General features: G+C 49.6%; 18 protein-coding genes across 18 annotated transcripts; 10 read left to right on the top strand and 8 right to left on the bottom strand.

Moving 5' to 3' along the window:
- Positions 1-48: 48 nt before the first annotated feature.
- NEDG_00799 (uncharacterized protein) lies at positions 49-474 on the top strand (the record flags this gene model as incomplete). The annotated part of the gene is made up of 1 exon (XM_067688217.1): positions 49-474. One exon carries the CDS (start codon positions 49-51, stop codon positions 472-474), a length of 426 nt encoding a protein of 141 aa, XP_067544314.1.
- Positions 475-627: 153 nt separating this feature from the next.
- Positions 628-1,305, top strand: NEDG_00798 (uncharacterized protein; the record flags this gene model as incomplete). The annotated part of the gene is made up of 1 exon (XM_067688216.1): positions 628-1,305. One exon carries the CDS (start codon positions 628-630, stop codon positions 1,303-1,305), a length of 678 nt encoding a protein of 225 aa, XP_067544313.1.
- Positions 1,306-1,458: 153 nt separating this feature from the next.
- NEDG_00797 (phosphatidylinositol glycan, class K) lies at positions 1,459-2,259 on the top strand (the record flags this gene model as incomplete). The annotated part of the gene is made up of 1 exon (XM_067688215.1): positions 1,459-2,259. One exon carries the CDS (start codon positions 1,459-1,461, stop codon positions 2,257-2,259), a length of 801 nt encoding a protein of 266 aa, XP_067544312.1.
- Positions 2,260-2,297: 38 nt separating this feature from the next.
- NEDG_00796 (uncharacterized protein) lies at positions 2,298-2,846 on the bottom strand (the record flags this gene model as incomplete). The annotated part of the gene is made up of 1 exon (XM_067688214.1): positions 2,298-2,846. The coding sequence occupies one exon, from the start codon at positions 2,844-2,846 to the stop codon at positions 2,298-2,300; it is 549 nt and encodes a 182-aa protein (XP_067544311.1).
- A 126-nt stretch (positions 2,847-2,972) lies between these two features.
- On the bottom strand, positions 2,973-3,635 carry NEDG_00795 (uncharacterized protein; the record flags this gene model as incomplete). The annotated part of the gene is made up of 1 exon (XM_067688213.1): positions 2,973-3,635. The coding sequence occupies one exon, from the start codon at positions 3,633-3,635 to the stop codon at positions 2,973-2,975; it is 663 nt and encodes a 220-aa protein (XP_067544310.1).
- An 87-nt stretch (positions 3,636-3,722) lies between these two features.
- Positions 3,723-4,376, bottom strand: NEDG_00794 (uncharacterized protein; the record flags this gene model as incomplete). The annotated part of the gene is made up of 1 exon (XM_067688212.1): positions 3,723-4,376. The coding sequence occupies one exon, from the start codon at positions 4,374-4,376 to the stop codon at positions 3,723-3,725; it is 654 nt and encodes a 217-aa protein (XP_067544309.1).
- Positions 4,377-4,544: 168 nt separating this feature from the next.
- On the bottom strand, positions 4,545-5,921 carry NEDG_00793 (nonsense-mediated mRNA decay protein 3; the record flags this gene model as incomplete). Its single annotated transcript, XM_067688211.1, has 1 exon — positions 4,545-5,921. The coding sequence occupies one exon, from the start codon at positions 5,919-5,921 to the stop codon at positions 4,545-4,547; it is 1,377 nt and encodes a 458-aa protein (XP_067544308.1).
- Positions 5,922-5,948: 27 nt separating this feature from the next.
- On the bottom strand, positions 5,949-7,220 carry NEDG_00792 (RuvB-like protein 1 (pontin 52); the record flags this gene model as incomplete). The annotated part of the gene is made up of 1 exon (XM_067688210.1): positions 5,949-7,220. The coding sequence occupies one exon, from the start codon at positions 7,218-7,220 to the stop codon at positions 5,949-5,951; it is 1,272 nt and encodes a 423-aa protein (XP_067544307.1).
- Positions 7,221-7,420: 200 nt separating this feature from the next.
- Positions 7,421-8,545, top strand: NEDG_00791 (phosphatidylinositol glycan, class V; the record flags this gene model as incomplete). The annotated part of the gene is made up of 1 exon (XM_067688209.1): positions 7,421-8,545. The coding sequence occupies one exon, from the start codon at positions 7,421-7,423 to the stop codon at positions 8,543-8,545; it is 1,125 nt and encodes a 374-aa protein (XP_067544306.1).
- Positions 8,546-8,620: 75 nt separating this feature from the next.
- NEDG_00790 (structural maintenance of chromosome 4) lies at positions 8,621-12,034 on the top strand (the record flags this gene model as incomplete). The annotated part of the gene is made up of 1 exon (XM_067688208.1): positions 8,621-12,034. The coding sequence occupies one exon, from the start codon at positions 8,621-8,623 to the stop codon at positions 12,032-12,034; it is 3,414 nt and encodes a 1,137-aa protein (XP_067544305.1).
- On the bottom strand, positions 12,027-13,010 carry NEDG_00789 (uncharacterized protein; the record flags this gene model as incomplete). Its single annotated transcript, XM_067688207.1, has 1 exon — positions 12,027-13,010. One exon carries the CDS (start codon positions 13,008-13,010, stop codon positions 12,027-12,029), a length of 984 nt encoding a protein of 327 aa, XP_067544304.1.
- Positions 13,011-13,278: 268 nt separating this feature from the next.
- Positions 13,279-15,693, bottom strand: NEDG_00788 (5'-3' exoribonuclease 1; the record flags this gene model as incomplete). The annotated part of the gene is made up of 1 exon (XM_067688206.1): positions 13,279-15,693. The coding sequence occupies one exon, from the start codon at positions 15,691-15,693 to the stop codon at positions 13,279-13,281; it is 2,415 nt and encodes an 804-aa protein (XP_067544303.1).
- Positions 15,694-15,823: 130 nt separating this feature from the next.
- Positions 15,824-17,272, top strand: NEDG_00787 (uncharacterized protein; the record flags this gene model as incomplete). Its single annotated transcript, XM_067688205.1, has 1 exon — positions 15,824-17,272. The coding sequence occupies one exon, from the start codon at positions 15,824-15,826 to the stop codon at positions 17,270-17,272; it is 1,449 nt and encodes a 482-aa protein (XP_067544302.1).
- A 99-nt stretch (positions 17,273-17,371) lies between these two features.
- Positions 17,372-18,907, top strand: NEDG_00786 (replication factor C subunit 1; the record flags this gene model as incomplete). Its single annotated transcript, XM_067688204.1, has 1 exon — positions 17,372-18,907. One exon carries the CDS (start codon positions 17,372-17,374, stop codon positions 18,905-18,907), a length of 1,536 nt encoding a protein of 511 aa, XP_067544301.1.
- Positions 18,908-19,019: 112 nt separating this feature from the next.
- Positions 19,020-19,604, top strand: NEDG_00785 (uncharacterized protein; the record flags this gene model as incomplete). Its single annotated transcript, XM_067688203.1, has 1 exon — positions 19,020-19,604. The coding sequence occupies one exon, from the start codon at positions 19,020-19,022 to the stop codon at positions 19,602-19,604; it is 585 nt and encodes a 194-aa protein (XP_067544300.1).
- A 43-nt stretch (positions 19,605-19,647) lies between these two features.
- NEDG_00784 (ubiquitin-conjugating enzyme E2 M) lies at positions 19,648-20,127 on the top strand (the record flags this gene model as incomplete). The annotated part of the gene is made up of 1 exon (XM_067688202.1): positions 19,648-20,127. One exon carries the CDS (start codon positions 19,648-19,650, stop codon positions 20,125-20,127), a length of 480 nt encoding a protein of 159 aa, XP_067544299.1.
- A 9-nt stretch (positions 20,128-20,136) lies between these two features.
- Positions 20,137-21,990, top strand: NEDG_00783 (uncharacterized protein; the record flags this gene model as incomplete). The annotated part of the gene is made up of 1 exon (XM_067688201.1): positions 20,137-21,990. The coding sequence occupies one exon, from the start codon at positions 20,137-20,139 to the stop codon at positions 21,988-21,990; it is 1,854 nt and encodes a 617-aa protein (XP_067544298.1).
- On the bottom strand, positions 21,991-23,493 carry NEDG_00782 (phenylalanyl-tRNA synthetase alpha chain; the record flags this gene model as incomplete). Its single annotated transcript, XM_067688200.1, has 1 exon — positions 21,991-23,493. One exon carries the CDS (start codon positions 23,491-23,493, stop codon positions 21,991-21,993), a length of 1,503 nt encoding a protein of 500 aa, XP_067544297.1.
- Between the last annotated feature and the right edge of the window lie 58 nt (positions 23,494-23,551).

Genomic DNA, 23,551 nt, shown 5'->3' with positions numbered 1-23,551 from the left:
CTAATAAGCTTCAGCCAGCTACTTTTTTTGTTTAATTAAATAGAGTTCATGGGTATAAAAGATACTCTGAATCTGCTGGAAAGGGAAGTGCTGGGCAACACAGCCTACTACCTTGATGCTAAGTACTACACCATTGCGGCAAGAAACCAGCATCTTTCTCGCGACCAGGTATCCTTAAAAAGAGCAGCTCTCCTCCAGGCCAGGCAAGAGATAGACACCGTCTCCCAGGAAGTTAAAGAGATCGAGGCAGAGATAGAGGTGCTAAAGAACAAAACACGACGCAATGTGCAGCACTATACCATTAACCTGGCCGATTTGCTCAGCAAGGTCATTTCAGCGCCCCGAAACCATCCGCACCGCAAAGCCACCCTCTCACCAGCCACCTACGCCGTTTCTTTCACCGGCACCCGGCTCACACTCCCACATACCAACGCTAGAGCCTATGCAGACCTTCTATCAGGGCTGTACCTCTAGCCCAAGCCCCAAAAGCAGCTAAATCCAGGCCTGGACCAAATGAAGGCCTCTGATGACTCTGATTGGCCACCCAAACAATTGGCTGGCTAGCTAACGGGAAGAAAAACGATTGGCCGGCTCCTGAATATCTTAAGTTGTTTCCTGGAATAAGGAATGGCTAGTTTCGCGTACAAGGCAGTTAGAAGAGCAGTGAACTTTCTTGCTTTCATTATGTTTATGATGGTTATTGTAACAATCGTCTACGACTACAAAACAAAGATCATCCAGGCGATAGAAATTTCCTCGCAGATGGGCATTCAGGGAGCCTGTACACTACTGAACTACACAAAGCTGCTAACAATCTTCATTGCCATGTTTACTTCAACATCTATCAACAGCAAAAGCAAGTTTACCTTAAAGTTAGCTATTACCTGTACCATTGTGTACAGCATACTTATAGGGCTTATTCTAGTCTATCTTTACATTGGCTACTACGACAAAATAGCCGCGTACCTCAACGACGTGTTCAGCCCCCCGAACAACGTTAATAACATTATTTCGATGACCATGAAAACAATGGGCATCCCTCCACACGATTTGGCTACTGATCCATTTGGCAGCGCCTTAAATCTGGCCGATGGGGAGATCTTTGTTATTAAGGCCATGCTTATGGTCCTCTTGGGCTGTAGCTTCCTTTCCACGATTTTCATGATTTACGGCATCCACTGTAAGATTAGCAAGGACAAGCCTGCCGTTCTGAAAGAGGCGGAGGTCTTTGCCCGGAGTGTAGGCCTGACCCCAGCTCCTTCCACGCTTAGAAACCATGTTGACCGTTCCAGGGCTAATGCATAGATAGTCTACGCCCCACCACCATCCATCTACCCAATAGACGACCCACCAATGCACGTCCTTGCACGTCCCTGCACGACCTTGTATGTCCTTGCAGGCAGTGGTACGGTGCTGTGGTATGGTACGGTATAAATAAATTTTCGGAAACATTTGTTAATGCGGTGGACAGTGCACACAGTTGTTTATTTAGTGCTTGGGGCGTGCTTGGTGGCATGCAGAAACAAAGCCATCCTTATTAACTGCTCATGGCAGTACGAGAACTATCGACACTTTTCTAACGTCAGGGCCCTCCAAAGCATTCTTCAGGGCCACGGGTACGCTGCCGAGGACATAGCTGTCTTTATGAAGCAGGACCTTCTCGCAGATAAAAGAAACACAATGGAAAAGCTGTGCATTGGGGATAGTTTACTCGAAGAGGGAAAGGACTACACCCCAAAACGAAGGTCTTCCTCCTACTTTGACATTCTTAACTTAATTTCAGGCGACGATCCCGTGATGCTTGGAGCTGACGGAACAACCAACCTTCTTATTTATCTGACAGGCCATGGAGGGGACGGCTTCATTAAGTACTGCAACAGGAAGTACTACTACACAGACGACCTAACAGACGCTCTTATTCGTCTACAAGCAGTTAGACCGTTGAACAAGGTGTTTTTTATCTCGGACACCTGCCAGGCAGATACGCTTATTGACGCATCAAGGCTGCCCCCAAACGTTTCAGTTCTTTCTACGAGTCTTAAGGGCGAGTCTTCACACTCTGCCAACTTTAACAATGACCTGAACATCTACCCGATCGATCTTTTTGCTATGTCGATGTACAAGCTAGCGCAGAAGGGAAGCAACCTGCTACTTAGCGACCTGCCCAAAGTACTACCCCCCAGCACGCTTCTTTCTACGCTTTCTCTCCATGGGCCAGATGCCCACCTCAACGATTTCCTCCACTCCCCACCACACTAGCCGAGACCATGTACCAGACCATGTACCAGACCCCGCCCCTACCAGAGACGAATAAAGATGTACATGAAAATAAACACAAGTACAACGATAAAGACAGTAACTAGAGTGTCCACAGCACCAAAAGACCACCAATGCTTCCGTTCGAGTGTTTCCATCCCTTTTTCTACATTGTGTACGTTCTTTCTAACAGAATTGGTTGTTTTGTCGAGGAGGTCTTTGCTTATATCTACCATGCTTCCAAATGACTCTGTTTTTTTCTTGAGCGTTTTACTATGCTCAAGTATTGAGAGTGCCAGCCTATCTGCTTCTTCTGTTGAGTGCTCTTCTCCTCTTTGTTTCTGGCGTGTTTCTTCTTTTGGAGGGGTTTTAACTTGATACTTTCGTATTTTCTGAATCCCGGCTTCTGTTGCCCTATCTACTACCTCGTTGTATTCCTTAATCTTAGCGTTTTTATCGCTTTCTGTGTATGCATCAAGAGAAAGATAAATACCAACTATTTTACTGTGTATATCATCAGGATCACACTCTGGGTGCATATCTAAAAGAGCCTTTACCTCTTCAAGTAAATTCTGGATCTCTTTCTTCATTAAATAAAAATTAAAACCGTGTTTTATTGTTTCTTCGGGTTAGCGAGGCGTGGAATAGATAGATGCTCAGTCATAATCTAACACAGCCTAACGTAACCTAGCCTAGGCATCAATCGCAGCCTCAGTCTATGCCCACTCTGTGCCCCACTCTTGGTCCCAGTCTATGGTGTCGGACCCACTCTCAGTCTCAGTCTCAGTGTCGGACCCAGTCCCAGTCCCAGCACCAGTCTTGGTCTCTGTGTAAGGTCCTTCAGGTTTTAGTTCATCTTCTGGCTTTTCCACTATTGATTCTGCTGGTGGTTCTTCTCTAGTCTCGCCAAGTGCTAGTCCTGTACTGGTCCCAGTCTGAGTCCCAGTTTCGGTCTTGGTCTCATCAACTATTTCGGTAGTCTCGGTCTGAGTCCCAGTTTCGGTCTTGGTCTCATCAAATGCTTCAGGTCCTTGGCCAGCTTCTGTGTAAGGTCCTTCAACTATTTCAGGTCCTTGGCCAGTCCCAGTCCCAGTCCCAGCACCAGTCTCAGTCTCGGTCTGAGTCCCAGCACCAGGCACTAGTCCTGTACTAGGCTGTTCATGGCCTATTTCTACATCTAGTGAGGCGGGTGTAGATCCATGTGGATTGATTATCTGAACTTGAATCTTGGTGTCTGGTCCTGGCCTAATGTTTAAGCCGTCCACTTCGTAGAGGGTGGGCAGAGCTTGGCTTGGCTCATTCAAAGAAGTTCCCATGGCTTGTTTCGCTGCAAAGACACAGCACAGTATGATTACCAGTTTATTCCTAATCACTTGCATATTAACCCCTTGTTCATTCACTTATATGGACATTTTATGCCTATAGGTCACCTTTAGCCCCCCAGAGTTTGGGCCCCCAGCTTGAGCCTATAAAGACAGCTGTATAACAACTGAAACAACTATACTGAGCCCCATAACCACATACTCCGGTAGACTTGCTGTCTGGACACTCGCTGAATCAAGGTCTATAATTGAGGCTGGGAGAGACAGATCGAGCTTTGTGAGCCCATTAAGACTGCTAAGTATCAGTGCAGGACCCACAATCGCAAAAAGCAGTATAAACGCTATTTTTTGCGTTCCTTTCTGAAAGTTGGCAGCTAACAGACAACCAACCACCAAACCAGTCAGAAAGTGAAGTACTTCGCTGGAAATGCCCATTTCACCCATTATCGGGCCCAGAGGGCCCCGGGTAAACAGAAAAATCGATCCCAGGACAATTGCAGCCTTTAAAAAAAAACTCAGCAACATGGTAATAACTAGCCCAATAATTGCCGTAAACACAAAAACCACCCCGAACTTGTGCCACTCGCTCGTGGACATGAAAGAGCCCAGGTTCTTGGCCATGCCCTCGTTCATTTGTGAGAGCTGGCTTAGGAGTAAATTTAGTAAAGCGAGAATGTTTGTGTATGCATAAAGAATTAGAACAAAAGCCAAATTAGGTAATCGGTACTTATTTCCAAAAATGGAAAGCTCCACGCCAACTATCCCCATTATAATTTGTCTCATTGTTCCCGAAACCATTGAATCTGGAACACCTTCCAACTCTATAGCATGGTTACTTAGTGTTGCCTGCAACCTATTCATCACTCCTTTTATTTGGCGTGTTTCGCACGCTTATATACTAGCCAATTGTTGTGATTTGTGTATGAGAGTGTCAAAACTGTTGTTTTATAGGCTGCTGGGTAGTGGTTAGAGCCGCAGAGACTTAAAGTCATCAACAAGGCGGTTGTTTTCGTCGTAAACGTTGACAGACTTACAGAGAGCTGGAAACTCTCTGAGCTCTTCAAGAAGTGCTCGGGCATCTCCGTGGCTATGCACTTCTCCAGTAATTCTTCTTATTCGCCACTTTTCATCGATAAGAACCTTTTTCTTTAAAACAAAAATCGGGCTATCTATTTCCAGGTTCGTGTGAAGATTGCTAAGATCGTACCCCAATAGCGACGTTCCTTCGCTAACGTTTGCCAGGAACGTTTGGGCACTGACCATTTCTCCGTCCTCCTTCACCAGAACCACACTCCGCTGGCTGTTCTTCCCATAGTTAAGGGTTTCAGCTTCAGGAGTGCTCGAGCTTTTCGAGCTTTTCGGGTTTTGCGGGCTTTTCGGGTTTTGCGATGTTTTCGGGCTTTGCCGATACTGGTCCTCTATCTCTGCAACGTCAAAGGCAATCAGGTCCTTATCGGTGCTTAGCAGGGTTATTTCGTTAATGTGCTTGAAAAAGTCGATCTTTCCCACGTCTTTCACCGTGCCCCGGGTGTCCACAAAGGAAATAAACTTGGACACCCGAAGAACGGCACACACCTGGGACAGTGCCAGCTTTTTGGCCAGCTTTTCCGGGAGGTGGATAAGGTCGTTTTTGTTCAGGTTGGCCACCTCAACGGAAAAGGTAAGCTTGTACCTGCTGTTGCTCGACTTCTTGTCTAGAGTTACTAGCTGCTCGGAGTACTTGACCCGGGCTGGAAGCGTTTCTTCAATAAAACGGACCAGCTTTAGCGCCGGCGTCTTTGCGTTGAAGAAAAAGTCAATGCCGTCCTGCACCCCTTTTATGTCCGTTGTCTCGTTGTGCAGGCCCGCCTTGAGAATCGCCTGCTCCATAATCAGCAGGGTGCTTTTGTAGGCCGACTTCTGCCGGAGCTGCACCACCGAGGACCAGGTTTGGTTGGAGGCAGCGCGGGCACAGTCTAAGCAGTGCTTCCCGCGAATGGTCCAGACAATTTCCGTCGTTTCGATGTGCTCCTGGCTATACTCCCTCAGCTCGCTTGACCTGTCAAAAGAAACCGTTATTCTGACTCTTTTGGAGTGCTCCTCTGAGTGGTTGAAGAACGCGTCGGCTAGCTTTAGCCTGGCCAGCTCTGGGGTTTTCTTGAGGAGGTAAGCCAGCATCTCCGGGCCCTCGTATCTCAAATGGATCCATCCCGAGGGGGGAACGCTGTATCTCATGCACGTACTGCACCTGTCAACATATTTCCTTGTTTCTACGTTAAGACTGGGAAGTTCTCTTACGGCGCACGTGAAGCACATGCTCATGCCTTCAGCAACCATCTCGCTACTGCACAGACAACATCTCATTCTCTTTTTTTCTCTTGCAAAAAATATTTATTCATCAACGGGGAAAAGCGTTGAGATATCTTCAAGGGACTGTTGGGTGATAGGTCCGCGTGAGTAAACAAGAGCTATGGGGAGAAGCCCAAACGCGTAACGGAGTGACGTGCTCTGTGCAATGGAGGAGAGGTGCTTTGCCCCTGCTGCTTCAATTGGTGTTTGCTCGTAACGGATTTTTTCAGAAACGATGTCGTCTATGTCCGTTGGTGTCAGTGGAGGGATCTTGGTGATCATTACTCGGCTGAGGAAGTCTTCAGGCATGCCAAAGAGGCCCTGGTCGCTGGACCCAGCTACTTTGCAGACCTGCTTGTTGGTGGCAAAGACGAGAACGGGGCACGAGGGAGACTCTAGGAGGGTGCCAAGAAAGGCGTAGCACTCAACGTCTAGAATGTGCGACTCGTCGATAAACAGCACCCCCGGCGTGATCTCGGCGGCCCCGGCATTGAGCTGGGCGCTTATTTTGGCGTCAACTTCGTTTCTGAGCTTTTGGGTTATTTCTAGCTTGCCCGTGGTAGATACCTGGTTGATAAGGGAAACAACGTCTTCTCCTTTAGGCTTGGTGTTGGCCACGTCTATTTCATGGAGGGTCATTTCCTGAAGAACCTCTTTTTTGGTGAAAATCTCTCCTTTGGGCATTGGAACGTACTTGTCGCTTTCTATGTCAAACTCTGAGGCGTACGCCTCGCTCCGGCCTATTTTCTTAATGATGCAGTCGTCTGCCTCTACGTAGACGATGTCTCCAACGCTGATTCGCTGCTTAACTATCTCCTGGGAGAGGGACGGGCTAAGGGTGAGCTTTTGGCTGCCTTTGCCGCTTTTTAGGCTTAGATGGACGTGGGAAATGCTTTTTCGGTAGTTATTGAGACGGTCTTCTTTTTCTTCGATGCGAAGGTTAATGATTTCTCCCTCGTAGACTCTTTTTATTTCCCGGACTCTGATGCTAACGGCGCGCCTGGCTGCCTGCTGGAGGATTTCGGTTTTTCTGACCTCCGCTGAGAAGACTTCGCTCCCTGACATTTTAACAAACGGCACCTTAGTTCCCAGCTCCTTGGAAATGCCAACGGCTAACGCGGTTTTTCCCGAGCCACTCTCGCCCGTGATAAGCAGGGCCTTTCCAGCGGTTTTCTTGGCTGAGACCATGTCACAGAAGATACTTGCAGCTTTTCGGGCATTTTCCATCCCAAACAAGCCTGCTCCCTTTACAATGTTCATTCCCCTATCTACGCCCAGACCGTGTATGTGGCTGTGTGCCAGTCCTTTGTCCATGGTAAAAAAATAAAATCTTCAGATGTTCTCTTTGGAGCTCTCCCGCCTGCTGCTTCGAAGTGCTCCAGTAGCCAGACTGGTGTTCTAGTCTCTGAAGTAGTGGTCCTCGTAGCTCAACGGCAGAGCGTTGCCTTCCTAAGGCAAAGGTTGCGGGTTCGAGACCCGTCGGGGACGTTTTCTTTTGTTTTTGTTTTTTCCTTATGCGTGTGCCTATAGGTATTTGGGGAGCGTCGCGGATGGTCTGTCTTGGCCTGGCGCACCTTACGTCGCGAATGGTTATGCCCCACGACTTCTCTGCCTCCATTCTTGGCGAGAGCGGCTTAGTTTCTTCTCTCCTGCGCTGGGACGCGCTCTTCTTCTACCTGATAGCTAGAGAGGGGTACACCTCTGACAAATCGACAGCCTTCTTTCCTTTGTACCCTTTGCTGGTTCGGCTGCTATCCCACGCCTCCAACCAGACGATTTCTATTGCTTGGTCTGGTTTTCTTCTTTCTAACGGCTTTTTCTGCTGTTCAGCTGTTATTTTGTACAGACTCACTGAGAGATTCTTTGACAAACGAACGGCCATCTGTGCCTCTGTTCTTTTCTGCTTCAGTCCCTGCTCGATCCTCTACTCGGCTATGTACACCGAGTCTGCGTTCTGCTTTTTTGTCCTCGGCTCCATCTACGCTCTTATGAGCCAGCAGAGGCTGGCCTGCGCCCTGCTGCTTGGGTGCGCGTCGGCAACCAGGTCCAACGGCGTTACGCTGGCTCCTCTTATCGCGTTTGAGGGTCTTCGCAACTCTTCGTATAGGGGGGTGGGGTATGCCCTGGTTCCGGTGGCGGTGTTTCTGGGGATACAGCTGTTCTGGTGGTATACCCGGTTTAGGCACATTGGCTTTATGCTCCCGTACTCTTACATTCAGACGGTGTTCTGGGAGCAAGGGTTTTTGCGCTTTTACACCTACCCGAAAAACATTCCCAACGTCTTTGTTGGTCTTCCCTTTGTGCTTCTGTCCACGTTCATTGCTGGAAGGGTCACTGCGCGAGAGTGGCGGGCGCTGCAGGCGGTGCGAGCAAAAAAAACCTGGAAAGCGTACCTGACCACTTTTAAGGTTCTGCTCTTGTTTTTAAATGCAACGCTGATCTTCCAAATTCTCCTGAGCATCTTTTTCATCCACATGAACATGCATTTCAGGTTTGTTTCTTTCAACCCGCTCATTTACTGGGAGCTTGCCTCGTTTTTCTCAGAGCCACAAATACTTTCTTCTCTGATGCTCTTCGGGTACCTGAGCTTTGGGGTGGCATACTCGGTGCTTTTTGGGGCATACTTCCCGCCTGCATGATTTTTCCAATAAACCGCCGGCCTATGCCAGACATCAGGTACTTTGCACCGTGGTTCGCTAATTAATTTTTCAAGGATGCAAAGAGAGAAGAGACTCTTCATTGAAAGAATAGTGGTAGAAGACTTCAAAAGCTACAAGGGCGTACATACCATTGGGCCTTTTGACCGGGGGTTCAATGCTATTGTGGGACCGAATGGCTCGGGGAAAAGCAACGTTATTGACTCGGTGCTTTTTGTGCTTGGCTTCAAGGCCAAAAGACTAAGACACGCCAAAGCAGAAGATCTCATCCACACGGGAGAGCCGCGTCCTCAGACCAGCACGGTTACCATCTACTTTGTTGACCAAAACAATAGCACGCTCAACGTTTCAAGAACGGTGAACTTGAAGGGGAAAAGCGTCTACATGCTAAACGGCACGGCAGCAACCATTGAGTCGATCTCAGAGACGCTTAAGCTCTACAACGTGGACCTGGTGAACAACCGGTTTATGATCCTTCAGGGGGAAATAGAGAGTATTTCCAACATGAAGGCCAAAGGCACCCCAGAAACCCCGGGGCTGGTGGAGTACCTTGAGGAAATAGTGGGCACGCATCAGTACATTGAAGAGATTAAAAGCCAGGAGGCGGCACATGCGATAGCTGCGGAAACGGCCGAAAAGCTTCGGGCCGAGCACCGGTTTGTAGAAAAAGAGGCGGAGTATTTGCGGCCAAAGGCGGAGGCAGCTGAGGCGCAGATATACTCGTACGCTGGAGCGCTCGAGCGAAAGCTTCAGACGCTTGCAGCCGATATTGCTACTGCAGACGAGCAGGTCCAAGCTGAAAAAAAAGCCCTGGGGCGAACGCACGCCAAAACAGAAAAACTCAACCACATTCTGGCCCAGCACGCCCTTACACTGAAATCAACCGATACGGTTTTTGAAGAAAAAAAGAACGCTTTCCGAATCGGCGAGTCAGAGTACCTCCAGGCCAAGAAGGAGTATGAGACGGCCAACACCCAGTTTCTAAGGGGGACGGACCTCCAGAAGATGTACACGGACAAGCTAGCCAAGCTGAAACAAGACCTGGAGCACCGAGCAGAGACGCAGGCCCATGAAGAGGCGCAAATGAAAGAGGCGGCCGAGGAGCTGGGGGACAACACCAAGCGCATTGAGGAGGCGCAGAAAGAGCGCGCCGAGCTGGAGCAAACGCTCAAGGCGCTTGAGGGCGACTCTTCCGCCCAGCTAACCAAAAACCTGAAAGATGCCGAGGAGGCGCTTCTAGCCCACATGAAAAAGCTTAAAGTGGCCAAAGATGCCTTCAGGGCCCAGCAGCGGCAGCTAGGCGAGATAGACAAGGCAGGGCACACCCTGAAAGAGATGCTAGCCGCCCTGCCAAAGGAGATAGCGGCTCTCAAAGCCCGAAAGTCGCCGCACAGCGAGGAAAAGTTCACCAAAGCCCAAGCCCGAGCTTTAGAGATAAGAAAAGGCCGCGAAGAAACCGTTTCCGAGTGCAAGAAGAGAGAGGCGCACCTACAAGACCTCCAGAAGGAGCTAGCGACGCTTAGCACCTCGGATAAGCTTGGCACCCTTCTGACGATCCAAGGCTTCTTTGGGCGAATCAGGGACCTGGGAACTATTCCCAGCGCCTACACCATTGCCCTATCAGCAACAGCCAAAGGCTCACTGAACCACCTAGTGGTGGACACAACGGCAACTGCAGAGAAGTGTCTAGATCTTATCAAAGCAAAGAACCTGGGCAGACACACCATTCTGGTTCTTGATAAGATAAGCAAAAACATCAAGCCAACAACAGAGACAAACAGACTTCTTGATAAGATAAAAACCAAGCCAGAGTTCCACCCGTGCTTCTACCACATCCTAGGAGACACCCTGGTGGTTAACTCGATGGAGGCAGCTATGAAAAGAGCGTTTGCACCAGACAGGCCCAAAGTGGTAACTCTGGACGGGAAAGTCATTGACAAAAGCGGGCTCATGAGTGGAGGAACCATCCGCCCCATCTACCTCTCAGAGCGCCGGCCCCCACAGGAGCTCCAAAAAGAGATCAGCACGACCTTAGTTCAGGTCAAAGAGGCAAAAGAGGGCCTTGGCCTCATCAACGCCGCCCTGGAAAAGGCAGAAGTCAAGCTAGAGGCGCTTACCCAGCTAAAGAAAGAAAACGACCAAACACCGCACTCCCTCGCCCTCCTCGAGAACAAGCTTGCCGCGGCCCAGCAACAGCTCCAAAACCACCACCAAACAGACGCCCGCAGAACACAGCTCCAAAACCAGGCATTTGAGCTAAACAACCAAATTACCGCACTCACCGCCCAGGAGGCAGAACTTGACGAAAAAAAGTACGCCCTGGAGAAAGCCCTGGAAAAAAAGCTGGGCGCCAAGTACCAGGCCCTCAAAGCCAAAGCAATCGGCGTGGTCGACCAAATCCTCGCCCTCCAGGAAAGAAACTCGTCCCTCGACAAGTCCCTCAAGAAAGCGCCACTGTCCACCACAGGCATCACCCAGGAAATAACCGAAACAGAAACCTTACTCGCAGAAATAAAGATACACCCTCCCGAGACAGAAGAACTAGCACTCGCCAAAAAAGAAAGAGAGCTAAGGGACCAAAAGAGTGCGGTTCAGCAGATAGAGGAGGAAAGAGCACTGGTTCAAAAAGAGGTAGACACTCACCGGGAGCAAGAACTCCTCCTCTTCAAAGATAAAACTGAAAGAGAAGAATTCCTCCTCCAATACACCACCGCCCGAAACAATGCATCAAAAGACCTGGCTGTTCTCACCGAAAAAGAAAAGATCCTCAAAACCAAGCTGGGAAGCTACCAAAACACCCATACCCACCCGAACCAAACACCAACACCAACATCCAAATCTTTACCAGGAACCATTGATGAGTCCTCAATTGATTCTTTGATCGATACCTTCCTCACCTACCAAGAAAAGAAGGACCATCTTCTTAGAGAGACCAGAACCCTTGAAGACGCCCAAAAGAAGGAGACCACAGCTAAAAACACCGCTGTCCTCCTCAAAGAAAGAAGAGTCTCTGAGTTTATTGCCGGGATTAAAAAGATCAACAGTGACCTGAAAAGAATCTACAACACCCTAACCTTTGGCGGTGATGCAGAGCTGGAGCCTGTTGACTACCTTGACCCGTTTTCTGAAGGTATGGCCATGAGCGTAATGCCCCCAAGAAAAAGCTGGCGAAGTATTTCCCATCTAAGTGGTGGAGAAAGAACCCTGGCCTCCCTCTCGCTTATTTTTGCTCTCCACGAGTACCTTCCCAATAGCTTCTACGTCATGGACGAAGTGGACGCAGCCCTGGACTACAAGAACGTTGGCATTGTTGGCCGGTTCATTACCGAAAAAGCGGCTGAGTGCCAGTTCTTGGTCATTAGCTTGCGCGAGAACATGTACGAGCTAGCAGACGTCTTTGTTGGCGTCTACCGCCCAGCAGAAACCACCCTTTCCCTGGTGGTGCGTACGGGCGCAGGCATCTCTAGCTAGCCAGGCGCTGCAGGATCGAGAGACAGAGTTGGTGCAGCGTCCCTGAAAGTGCAGCAACCACCCCAAATGCCGTGGGAACCGAGGGAGAAAGCAAGTTCCCCTCCAGGTCGCTAACTATCCCCGAGGACCCATGCACCAGGTCAATGCCTGCACAATGGTCCCAGACTTTTTCCTCAAATCTCGCCCTAGGTATTCTCACAAATAAATCCAGCTCTCCTGCCGCCACCTTTGCATACTTGCACTGCCCATCAATTGCATGGACCCTCGTTCCGTGAACTTTAGAGAGCTCGCTAAGTAGCTGGGTGAGCAGGCCGCTTGAATGGCTTCCCTCAGCAGACACGCCAATTTCAAGCAAAAGACTCTCATTGAAGCACCCAAGCGACTCCGAGGGACTGTCCCCAAGGCAGAAGACCTTGGGCCTGCTCCTGAACGAGGGAAGAGCCTCAACCAGGCCCAGCATCCCCCCAACGCGGTAAAAGACCCGCTTCTCTTTTGGGGAGGCAACAATTGAAAACAGAGCCCTGTTTTGGTGCATCGCTGAGACCACGATTGAAAACACGCGGTCGCCAACAAAGCCTTTGGTTCCATCAATTGGGTCTAGAACAACCGTAACTCTTTCCGTGGTTGAAATGGCACTTTGTGGGTGTCTGTCCGTAGCCACAGGTATTGAGTGTCTGGCAAAGTATGCAGCTATCTCCTGAACATTCCGAGAACCCTCAGCACCCCGAGAACCCCCAGCCACACCCAAAGCTACTTCACCATACAGAGCATCGTTCTCCTCCTCAGATACCAGGTCAATGTCGTACCTTGTGAGAAGGTTCGTAAAAATGATTTGTATGGCTATGTCATAGATTGTAACTACACTGAGATCCTTTTTCACAAAAGTCTTTCTTTCTTTGGTCTCCAGCACAAGGTGTGATGCCAAACAAACGTACTTCATACAGTCCTTGAACAGCGGCAAGAGAAGCTGGTCCATCAAATACTTTAAAAGAAAAAGTTATATGGGTTGTGTGTGTTTGGGTTGTGAGATCGGGGCAAAAGCTGTTAAAAACAAAGACTGTTACTGAATTCAGGTCGTCAAGCTTCATCAAAAGAGCAACGGTTTTAATTCAGGGTGGTGGCTGTACGACAGAGGACCTGCACGACTAAAGAAAGTGTGCCTCGATGCTCTGTAGAGATCCGGGGTGCAAAAAATAAAATAAATAAATAGTTCGGTTGGTTGGTTTATGGTTGAGGCGCCTGGCTCAGTGACTAACGGAATGGTTGATGTAATGGCTGCAAACAAGCGTTTCCAGGGCACAGATAACTTCTTCACCGTTTACCTCGCAAATGGCAAAGCTTTCTCTCTCCTGAATAAATATGCCGTGGTCCTTGAACAAATCCCTGGCTACTTTTTCAAAGCCCCTGAGTCCCTGGAGGTGGACGGCTTCTTCCACGGCCTCCTCAGTGATGCCCGTCTTTTTGACCTGGAACCTAGCCTTGGGGTGGTGGATGGACCTAACCCTGCACGGAACAAGGTACGGGAACCCAGCATACGTATGCGTTCCGGAGTAGAGCCACTTGGGGCCTTTATCTCTCGGGTTTTTGTTCCAGTTGTCAATTACAGCGCTCAGTCCAACACAGGGCTTGACTGAGACAACCATTCGTTTTCGCTCGCCCCCGAACTTAGGCCGGGCTATTTTAGACATCTTCCCAAAGACCCGCTTAGCAAAGAGCGAGGGGATGTAGCTTAGGGCCGCGTGCTTGCTCTGGGCGGTAATTACTTGGTGGATTTCCGAGATGGGGGAGAATTCAAGCGAAATGCTTCGCATTTCCTCTTCGTTCTTAGCCCAGACCCTGAGGGTATCCAGCCGGTTTCTGGCCAGGTCGGTCTCTGAGACCCGGCTGATTCTTTTGTCTACCTCCGCCTGGATCCGCGGAATGCTCACAAACGGCACGAGGCAGAGGGACTCCCAGGCCGCCTTCTTTCCGTCTTTGTCCACCGCAAAGGTAGTTGGGTAGTACTCCGGGAGAGCGGTGAAAACCTCCTGGAGCGGGGCGGGGAGGAGGTCTTTGTTGGGGAGGGGAAGAATGCCGAGCAGTTGGGTGAATGGGGAGAGCGGGCCGTCTTTGGTGTAGCTCCTTCCATGGGCGAGGGTGTTTGTTAGCTCCGAGTCTGTCTTGTTCGGGTTCTTGGAGAGCAGCTGGAACAGGCTGGCTGACACGTCGGTTATAAAGACGGAGTAGTGCTCGGGGTAGTACCACGTCCAGGAGGGGCACTCTTCAAAGTAGTACCTGCAGATCCAGTGGATGCCAAGTAAGTAGTTGTTGGTGTTATCTCTGCTAACGTCTTTTTGGGCGTATCTTGCCTCTCTGATAACGGACCACATCAGGTCATGGGCTGCTTCTGGGCTCATGTCTTCAATCAGTGGGATTTTCTCTATTTGCTTAAGCAGGCGCTTCACTTCGCTGTCGGCGCGCTCTGTAGGGCACCCGTTCAGCTTTAGCACGTTCAGAACCACGGTGTTGGTGAGCTTTGTGCTCAGGCGCAGGTCTGAGAGGACGTCTTTGGTGATGAAGGTTGGGAAGAGGGTCTGGGACTGCTTTTTGAGGAGAATGTTGGCGAGGCTGATCCAGCCCTTTTTGTCTTTCTCCAAAAGCTTGGCTTCAAGGTTCTTGTAGCTGGCAAACTTCTCTGGGGGCTGGAGGCCGAGTGCTTTGCACATGCCCAGCGTTTTTTCGTAAGCAGCAACCTCTTCAAGAAACCCTGAAAGAACGGCCCAGTCAATTCGGCCTCTTCGGTGGAGGTTCTTTTTAACGCGGCGGTGGTAGGCTCCATACAGAACCAGAATGTCATCGAATGAGTCGAGGAGGCTGAAGGCGCTGGGGAGGAAGTCGTTCCCAAAAAGGATCATGACCAGAACGAGATCGTCAACGACTGGGTTGAGGCCTTTGTCCTTTTGCTTGATCCCCATTTCCAGGGACAAGTACTCCCGGGCAATGTGGCTGTGGAAGAAGTGGAACCGCCCAGTTCGCTCGTTCTTTTGCGTCATTTCCTCGCGGAGGATGGAGAACTGCGGCATTGAGGTGAGCAGGGTTAGCAGGATCAGGTCGGCATCAAGTCCGTGGATGCAGTGTCTCTTTTTTTTCGACTCGTGGTAGGTGTCCCTGATGTAGGCCACTACTTTATGCTCGCCCTCTCCGGGAATTCTGTGTCCTGAGAAAACAACCGTTATTTTCTTCCAGAGAAGATCTTCCCTCTTTTTTCGGTCAATAAAAGCGACGATCTTCTCTTGGAGGTACTCCATAAACTCTGTTCCGGGAGAGATGCAGTTCGGGTCAAAGCCTTCGCCCTCGGGGTGCTCCTTGGTTTTGAAGAATCGTCTTGACCTCTGCTGGTTCATTTTCATGCGGCAAACAACGCCGTCCACCGATAAAAACAGCAGCTCTGTCGGCTTGACCACATCAAAGACCGTCTCAATGTACTCGCAGATGTTCTGCGACATTTTCAGCCATGTGGTCCCAGCCTCTGTTTTGCCATTGTCGTGCGTTCTCATGTGTATAATCCCATTCATGTCAATGTAGAGGTTGTCGTACTTCATTGACGCTTTACTCCCGGCTATTTCCAGCGCAAGGGGGTATCTTTCAGCGAGTAGCTTAAAGAAGCGTGGAATACCCATAGTGAAAAAATTTGGCAGCGTCGCATAATAGAGACAAACCCAAAACTGTAGCAAAGTGTTTTTGCATCCAGGAGAGAAACAGAGTGAAACCCTTGCCACTAAGTATAAAAAGCCACGGGAGAGGCCGTGCATGAAAATAGAAAGAGTTGCTGCAGTTACTGCTCTCTCCCTGGCCGCAGTGCACGCCCTTGTCTATGACAGCTGTACGGTGCCCCCGGCAGAGGGCCTGTCAATCACCAAGTACTACCGCAAAGAGTGCAAGCACTGCCAAAGAATAGGGCCTAAAATATCTCGGATTATCTCGCAAATGGAGAAAAACCACATTGCTGTTACGGGAGCTATGATTGACATAGACCACTGCAAGGACAGCGTCTCACACGTTGAGGCCATTCCCACCGTTATTGTCAGCCGCAACGGAAAGGAGCTGCTTAGAATTACTGGGGACAAGAGCTTCCATGAAATAGCTAAGTCTGTGGCCGCAGCAACGGGCATCAGCAGCAGCATCTTTAAAGAAGAGGTGAAAATCACTGAGCTGCTAAAGCTAAACAAGGACGACTTCTACTCGGGATTCACTGGGCCATGGGTGGTCTACTTCCCAGAGACGTACGACGGTGTCATTGAGGACATTCTGCTGCAGACGTACAAGACCTTTGACGGGGACATTAAGATAGGCAGGTACGTTGGTGCTGACAAAGAGATAGTTGCTAGCAGGTACTACATCTACGACTTCCCAGGGATTCTGGTAATGTATGACGGTATTCTGATGCGGTATAATGGAGAAATGACCTTGGCCGCTTTCAACGAGTTCTGCACCACTCTGGTTGAGCCAAGCTTTAAGGAGATTACCACGGCAGAGCTTGAGAAGGTAGATGCCCCTACTTTTGTTGTCTTCTACTCAGATGCAATCGTTGCTAACAAAGTCTTCCGGCGAATAGCTCACGACCTGAAAATGAACGCCCAGACGTACAAAATGAAGATAGACGCTCCGGAGAACGAGAACATCCTTCGTCTCGCTGTCTTCAAGAACGGGAACAAGTTCTACTACGAGGGAAACATCAACGATGAAGCTGCAGTTCGGGAGTGGCTGTTTCACACCCACTTTCCCAACCTCTCCAAGCTTACCATGGACAACTTTTACTCTATCTTTCACGGTCTTAAACCCGTTATCTCCATTGTAGCGGACGGAGGCAACGCAAAGGAAATCGAAGCCTTTGAGGCGATCGCTCTGGAGAAGAACCGAGGCTCTTCCTCTTCGCCCTACGTCTTTGCCTTTGTTGACAGCAAAGAGTACCCAAAGTTTGCCGAAACCAACTTTGGCGTGCTCCGGGGCAAGCCGCTGATTACCTTCTTTGACCCGGAGGTGCAGCAGTTCTTTGGCGAGAAGATCAAGCCCCGAGAGTCCATTGACAGCTACTTCAGAAGGCAGCTGGAGTTGTTTGAGACCAAAAAGCTGAAAAAGTATGAAAGAGAGTACCCTCTCTCGTACAAGTGGTACCTCTTCGGAGCTATTGGCCTATTAAGTGTGGGGGTGGGGGCAAGAATGTCTGCACACACAAGAAGAAAGCTTGAGGTTGAATAAAGGTACGCTGGGTTTGTTTTCGGGTTTTCGAGTTTTCGAGTTTTTCGGGTTTTCGGGACCTTAGCCCTAGCCCACATCGGGGGCGCCTTTTTTTTATTCATGAAGAGGAAGGAGGAAAGACTGCCTTTCTTTGGGTTCTCGTTTGTGTTCACGGGAACAACGGTTGCCTCCCGTGAAGAGCTGACAGCCCGGGTGAGGGAGCTAGGTGGTCGGGTGGTTCTGAGCGTTTCAGGGGTTACTACCTTTGTGGTTGCGGGAGAGGATCCTGGGCCCTCCAAGCTGAAGAAAGCTCTGCACCTGAACACCAAAATCATCTCTGAGCAAGACTTCCTTGACCTGAGCAAAGACTTTATCGTCCAGCCAAGCGAGGTTAAGCGCAGCAAAACAGAGAGCTCCAAGGAGAAGTGGATAGACAAGTACCAGCCCACCGCCTTTGCAGAGATGGTTGGAAACAAGCAGACACTCTCCCAGATAAAGACGTCGATTCTGTCAATGACCAGAAAGCCATTGATGATCACGGGACCCCCGGGCACTGGAAAGACCCTGGCCGTCTACCTAGCAGCTAAAGAGCTGGGCATGCCGCTGATTGAGTACAATGGCGCCGACCACCGAAATCGAGCTGAAATCAACATCATCAAGAGTCTATCGACCCAGAAGACGCTGGGAAAGGACATTCAGATGCACAAGAACAAGATGATTCTTTTGGAAGAGATAGAAAACATGGGAAACAGCGACCGGGGAGGTCTGAATGAGATACTCAATCTTTTTAAAGAAACAAAAGTTCCGGTGATTCTAACGGTCAATGACAAAAGCGACCCGAAAATAAAGAGCATCATTGGGCAGTGCAAGGTGCTCACTCTTTTCAAGATAGACACTCGCACCATAACGAACTTTTTCAAAAAGATCATTGAGCAGGAAAAGATAGATATTCCAGAGAACACCCTGGTGCAGGTAGCTACGTCGTGTGGTGGTGACCTGAGGTACGGGATAAACACGCTGGAGTACCTTAGCAAGAAGAAGACAATTACCAAGAGCGACATAGCTGCTCTTTCAAAACACTTGACCGCCACCAATCTTTTTGACATAACCAGAGACTTGTTTTCTCCCTCTATCTCCCCGGCAAAGAAGCTTGGGGTGTATTTTGAGGACCCAACCCTTTCTCTGCCCATGGTCTTTGAAAACTACCTTGAGGGAACGGTTGCCTCCGTGGCAGACATTGCCGACAGTCTGAGTCTTGCAGATACAGTTGAGTCTCGCATCTTCTACAACTCAGAGTCTTCTCTCTTCCCGGTAGCTGGGTACTTCACTGCTATCAGGCCCAAGCTTAGGCTTAGCTCGCGGATTCAGTTCACTAAGTGTCTTGGGTTCTCTTCAAAGCTAAAGAAGAACCAGCGCCTGCAGCTAAGACTGGCCTCACACCTGGCCACTGCTGGCGTCTTTGGGGGGTGGTCGCTGGTCTATCCCCTGTACGTGATTGGCAGCGCCCTGGGGAGCAAGACCATCTCACCAGCTAAAAACTCTGAATACATTGCCTCGTTGCAGCTCGACAAAGAAGACACGACCACCCTCCTGGCAACGACCCAATCAGCAGCGAGGCCGTCGCAGTTCAAGTACACTAAGACCTGGGAGTTCTAGTTTTTCTCAATAAATATACGGTGAAGCTTATTTGATTGCCCAAAGCACTCTAATAGAGTTCAGAACTATAAAACAGCCCGCTTTCTTTTTATGGCAGGAAAGGTGTTTCACTATGGAGAGAAAATACAAAGAGAAAGAAAAAACCGAGGAAGACTACCTCAAAGAGGTGGAAAGAATAAACTACAAGACGGCACTCGAAGCTAAAAAGACACTTGACTCAATCACCCGAACCACCGAAAAAACAAGTGCCATTCTTTACGAGCAAAGGGAGAAGCTGGAGGACATCATGAACGACGCTGAAACTATCCGGGATAACATTGAGAAGGGGAAAGAGCTGTCGGTGAAAATGAAGAGGGCGGGGAAGTTTATAACCATTGGGGACAAGATCGGGGACAAACTCAAAGGCATGTTCAAGCCAGGCCCGCCGCCCAAACGCGCCCCCTCCGAGCTTCCCACTATGCCCCACGAGCCCGCCTGCCCGACTGAGCCCCACGCCGTTATCGACTCCCCCACCGAAGACAACACCAACGCCGTCCTCCTCTCCATCCGCGACGGCCTCAAAAAGCTGCACAGCCGCCTCAAAACCCAGGACCAAGAAATCAACAACCAAATTCCTCTGATCAAAGACATCGCGACCATCAACAAGTCATCAACCAATGAAGCCGATAAGGCCATCCAAAACCTTAAACAGATCTAGCCCAAAGCACCTCTTCTTCAGCCCGGGGAGTTTCTTTTATTTTATGGGAAAGACGCCTCTGTCTCTGCTGCGCATCCAGAGGGAGCTTGAAGAGGTGCAGATCAACCCAAAGGACCAGATAGCCTTTGAGCGCAACCCCAATGACACAGGCACGGTTTTGTACACGCTCTATCTAACAGATGGCATCTATGCCAACCAAGCCTACACCTTTGCCATCCACATTCCCCTGGACTACCCCTTTGCTCCCCCCAAGCCGTGGTGCCTCCAGAGCGTGCTCCACCCGTCGATCGATGAAAGAGGCCGGGTCTGTCTCAACATCACCCGAGAGGACTGGTCCATGCGCTACGGGGTTCAGAGCGTTATCTTTGGGCTGTCCGCTATTTTTTACGAGCTCCCAGAAGACACCCCGCTAAACAAGGAGGCCTTAGACCTTTTCAGGCACAGCCCCCAGGAGTACACAGCGAAAGCTTTTGAGACGTACAGCCGGCAAATACCGAACACTGCCTATAACACCATGAAATAAAATATTTACATGAGACAGGAGAGCCTTCTCCTCAGCAGATACCTCCAGCTAAACCACGCCCAAATGATTCAGGTAAGACAGAGGCACAGCACTCTTTACATCTACGTGGAAAGCACGCCCGTGCTTGCTGTTGATCTTCAGGCCCCGATTCTGGCGCTTTCCGTGGGCAGCGACATATTTGTGGTTTTGGGGTCGGGGATTCAGCAGTACAGGTACTCAGCAGCCACCAACCATCTAAAACAGATCTACACTCTTTCCATAAAAGGCATAGTTTCTAGTGTCTCTGACTCATCCTATTTCCTTATTCGAACAGAAAATACTAGTATTAAGCACACTTTGTACAACACGCAGGCCTTGCACCAGCCACAGACCATAGAGAGAGCGCCGTCAATGCAGATTCTTCCGGGAGTGCTCTCCATCAGAGTTTGTGGATCAGCACTGAAAATCAGCTACCTCTCCTCCACCAAGAGCCTCAACCTAGCAACCTTTGCACTTACAGAGGACAGGTGTGGGGACTTTGGAGGGGCCCAGAGACTTTTTATCGATAAGAGAAACATTCTGGAGGTAGACTCTGAGAAGATAAAGCATCTCGTCCTTTCTCCACAAAAAGAACTACTCGCACTCGTATCTTCTGATCATTTCATTACCCAATACGGCAATGCAATCACCATAAAAACAGCTGAATCTACCTACAACGTAGTTCCTAGCCTGGACTATTTTGTCATAAGCAGCCGCCTGCCGCCGCACCTCCAGCAAGTGTCCTCTGTTCAGGTGGAGCTTGAAAAGACAGGGACTGTTGCTATCACCCGAAAAAACAAACTAGTTGCCAAGATACTAACCAGAACACTTCAGGTTTCAGCAACGGATGAGTATGTTCACCAGCTCCTCCACGGGGGAACAGTCAAGGTCTTTAGGGTGGACAAGACCCCCACACTCGTCCGAACACTGGTGGGCATATCTACAGCAGACCTAGTCTCGGTCTATGCCCTGTCAACCACCCTAAGCACCGTTCTTGCTCTTGTCTACCAAAAGCACCTGAAAGTTATTGAGTATGCCTGCACTGAAAGAACCAAGGCCACATACACCCACCCCAGCCCCAACCCCAGCCCTAGCCCCAGCCCCCGGCCAAGAACGCCAACTGACATTCAGCGGTTCAGAAAAGAGATACTTATCACCCACGCCGGCACGCTCACCCGATACTCTCTAAACAAACAAAAAGACCTGATCCAAACCCCAATAACCAATCCACACCCACACCCAGCCACCACGCTGTCCTCACACAGTATCAACACCCCGCTTCAGACAGTGACTGTTGTTCGGGACTCAAAATATCTTTACACCGGCCATGTTGATGGGAAGAAGATAGTAGAAGACACCCACATTGGGGCCCTCCACCTGATCCACCTGGGACACGTTTATACCAACAACACAATACTTATCTTTTCTAACGGACAAAAGTTCTCTTTTCTTGATAGAATATCCCTAACAAAAACGTACTCAGGGACGAACAGAAGCACTGTAGCTGTCCTCCTGGCTAACGGACAGCTGTATCTACTCAATGTTGAAAAAGATGCTGAACTATCCTCGCGTCTCTATCAGAGAGTCTTTCCTGAGCACTTGGAGGTGGTTGCTATCAACACCCTTCTCCTGCACACCGGCAAGACCCTGACAGTGCACCAGCCAGTGAACGGCTTTCTTTATCCCACCCTGAGAGTTTCCTTTGCCGCCAGAATCATAAGCGCTCTGTACGCCCAAGACTCCATCTACGTCTCCCTTGAGGACGGCTCTATCAGTGAGCTGTCAGAAAAAGAGGTTGGAAGTACGTTTGTATCAAAAGACCCCGAGCGGATTGGCGTTGTGTAGCTATTTATTCGCAGTGAGTCCCGAGCGGATAAACTCCAGGTCTACCTTGTGACCAACCAGGTCTCTTATGTTCTTCATCTGTCTTGAGATCATAACAGGTCTTTCGAGTGAAATGCCCCAGCCAATGACCCTGATGTCTTCTGCAAAGCCCATGGGAAGAAGCATTTCAGGTCTGAACATCCCAGAGTTTCCTATCTCCATCCACTTCTGCATTTCTTCGTGGTAGGCAAACACTTCCACACTTGGTTCGGTGTAAGGGTTGAAAGCGGGCTTGAATTTGAGCTTTTCAATGCCCAGTCTTTGGAAGAACAGTTGTAAGAACCCCATTAGGTGGGAGATGGTAAGGCCCTTGCCCAGAATGATGCCTTCCACCTGGTGAAACTCGGCCAGGTGCGTGGCATCAAGTGACTCATTACGAAACACCCGGTCAATTGAGAAGAACTTCCCCGAGTCCTCGGTGCCTGCTAGCTTGTGGAGCAGCCTGGTGGTTACAGCTGTGGTGTGTGTGCGCAGCACATTCTTTCGGGACTCTTCCAGGCTCCAGGGTGCCTGGTGCCCTATTGACCCATACCCCCCTGTTTTATGGATGGCTTCTACTTTTTTCAGGTACTCTGCAGGAGGGTCCTGGGCAGTGCTTGGGTGCTCAAGGAAAAAGGTATCTTGCTCATTGCGAGAAGGATGCCTCTGTGGCTGGAAAAGAGCATCAAAGTTCCAGAAAGAAGACTCAACATACTTGGATGCGTCCATTTCCTTAAAGCCCATCTCCAAGAAGATCTTTTTCATCTTCTCTCTTTCAAGTGAGAGGGGATGGAGGGCTCCTGAAAACTTGGAAGGTGTTGATACGGCAGAAAAGTTGTACTTCTTGAGCCGATCCTTTAAATCAAGACTGAAAAGCATGTCCGTTGTAATATCACTGATTAAATCTCCAGATCTGGTAAAATTTGGACCTTTGGTGATGTCGTAATGGGTGGTTTTTTTTAGAGAGACAAACTTTCTTCTTTTGAGCAGGTCAAGCTCCTTTGGTGCAACACTCTCAGCCAACAACTCCTTTGAAGAGATTTGGAGAAGCGTGCGCTGCACTGTGTCAGTCACCCCTTCCACCTTCTGGCTAATTCTTCCATCTTTAATTGCCACTATCCCTTCTTTCAAACCGTTATTTCTTCCTTTGGCAATAAGCTCGGAAAGGCTCTTTTCGCCCAGTCCACTGTGCGCTGGTGTCTCCCGATACTTCTGATCTACCTCGGCCAAAGACAGTGCACCTTTGCAAAGGAGGGCGTAAAGAATATATTCTGGGGAGCCTTCCTGGACAACGGTCTTTCCTTCTTCGGTTAGAGCTATCTCTTCGTATTGCACGGGGTGGCAGTGGATTCTTTCTTGGGCCTCTAGCTTTTTCGCTGCGCCAATCACTGCCATGTACTCCCCACCCAGCTCTTTGGTTGATACTTTCTCTTTCGTCTGGAGCTGTGAGAGTATGTCTGTTTCTATGCTCTCGGGTGTAACCATGAAAATAAAAAATACTACCCATTTGAATGGCCCAACACCACGGCCTGTATTCATTGGT

The sequence above is a fragment of the Nematocida displodere genome (genome assembly GCF_001642395.1).
Source record: "Nematocida displodere strain JUm2807 chromosome Unknown 2, whole genome shotgun sequence".
In the NCBI taxonomy this organism is placed as follows: domain Eukaryota; kingdom Fungi; phylum Microsporidia; genus Nematocida; species Nematocida displodere.
This window is presented reverse-complemented; position numbering and strand designations above follow the sequence as displayed.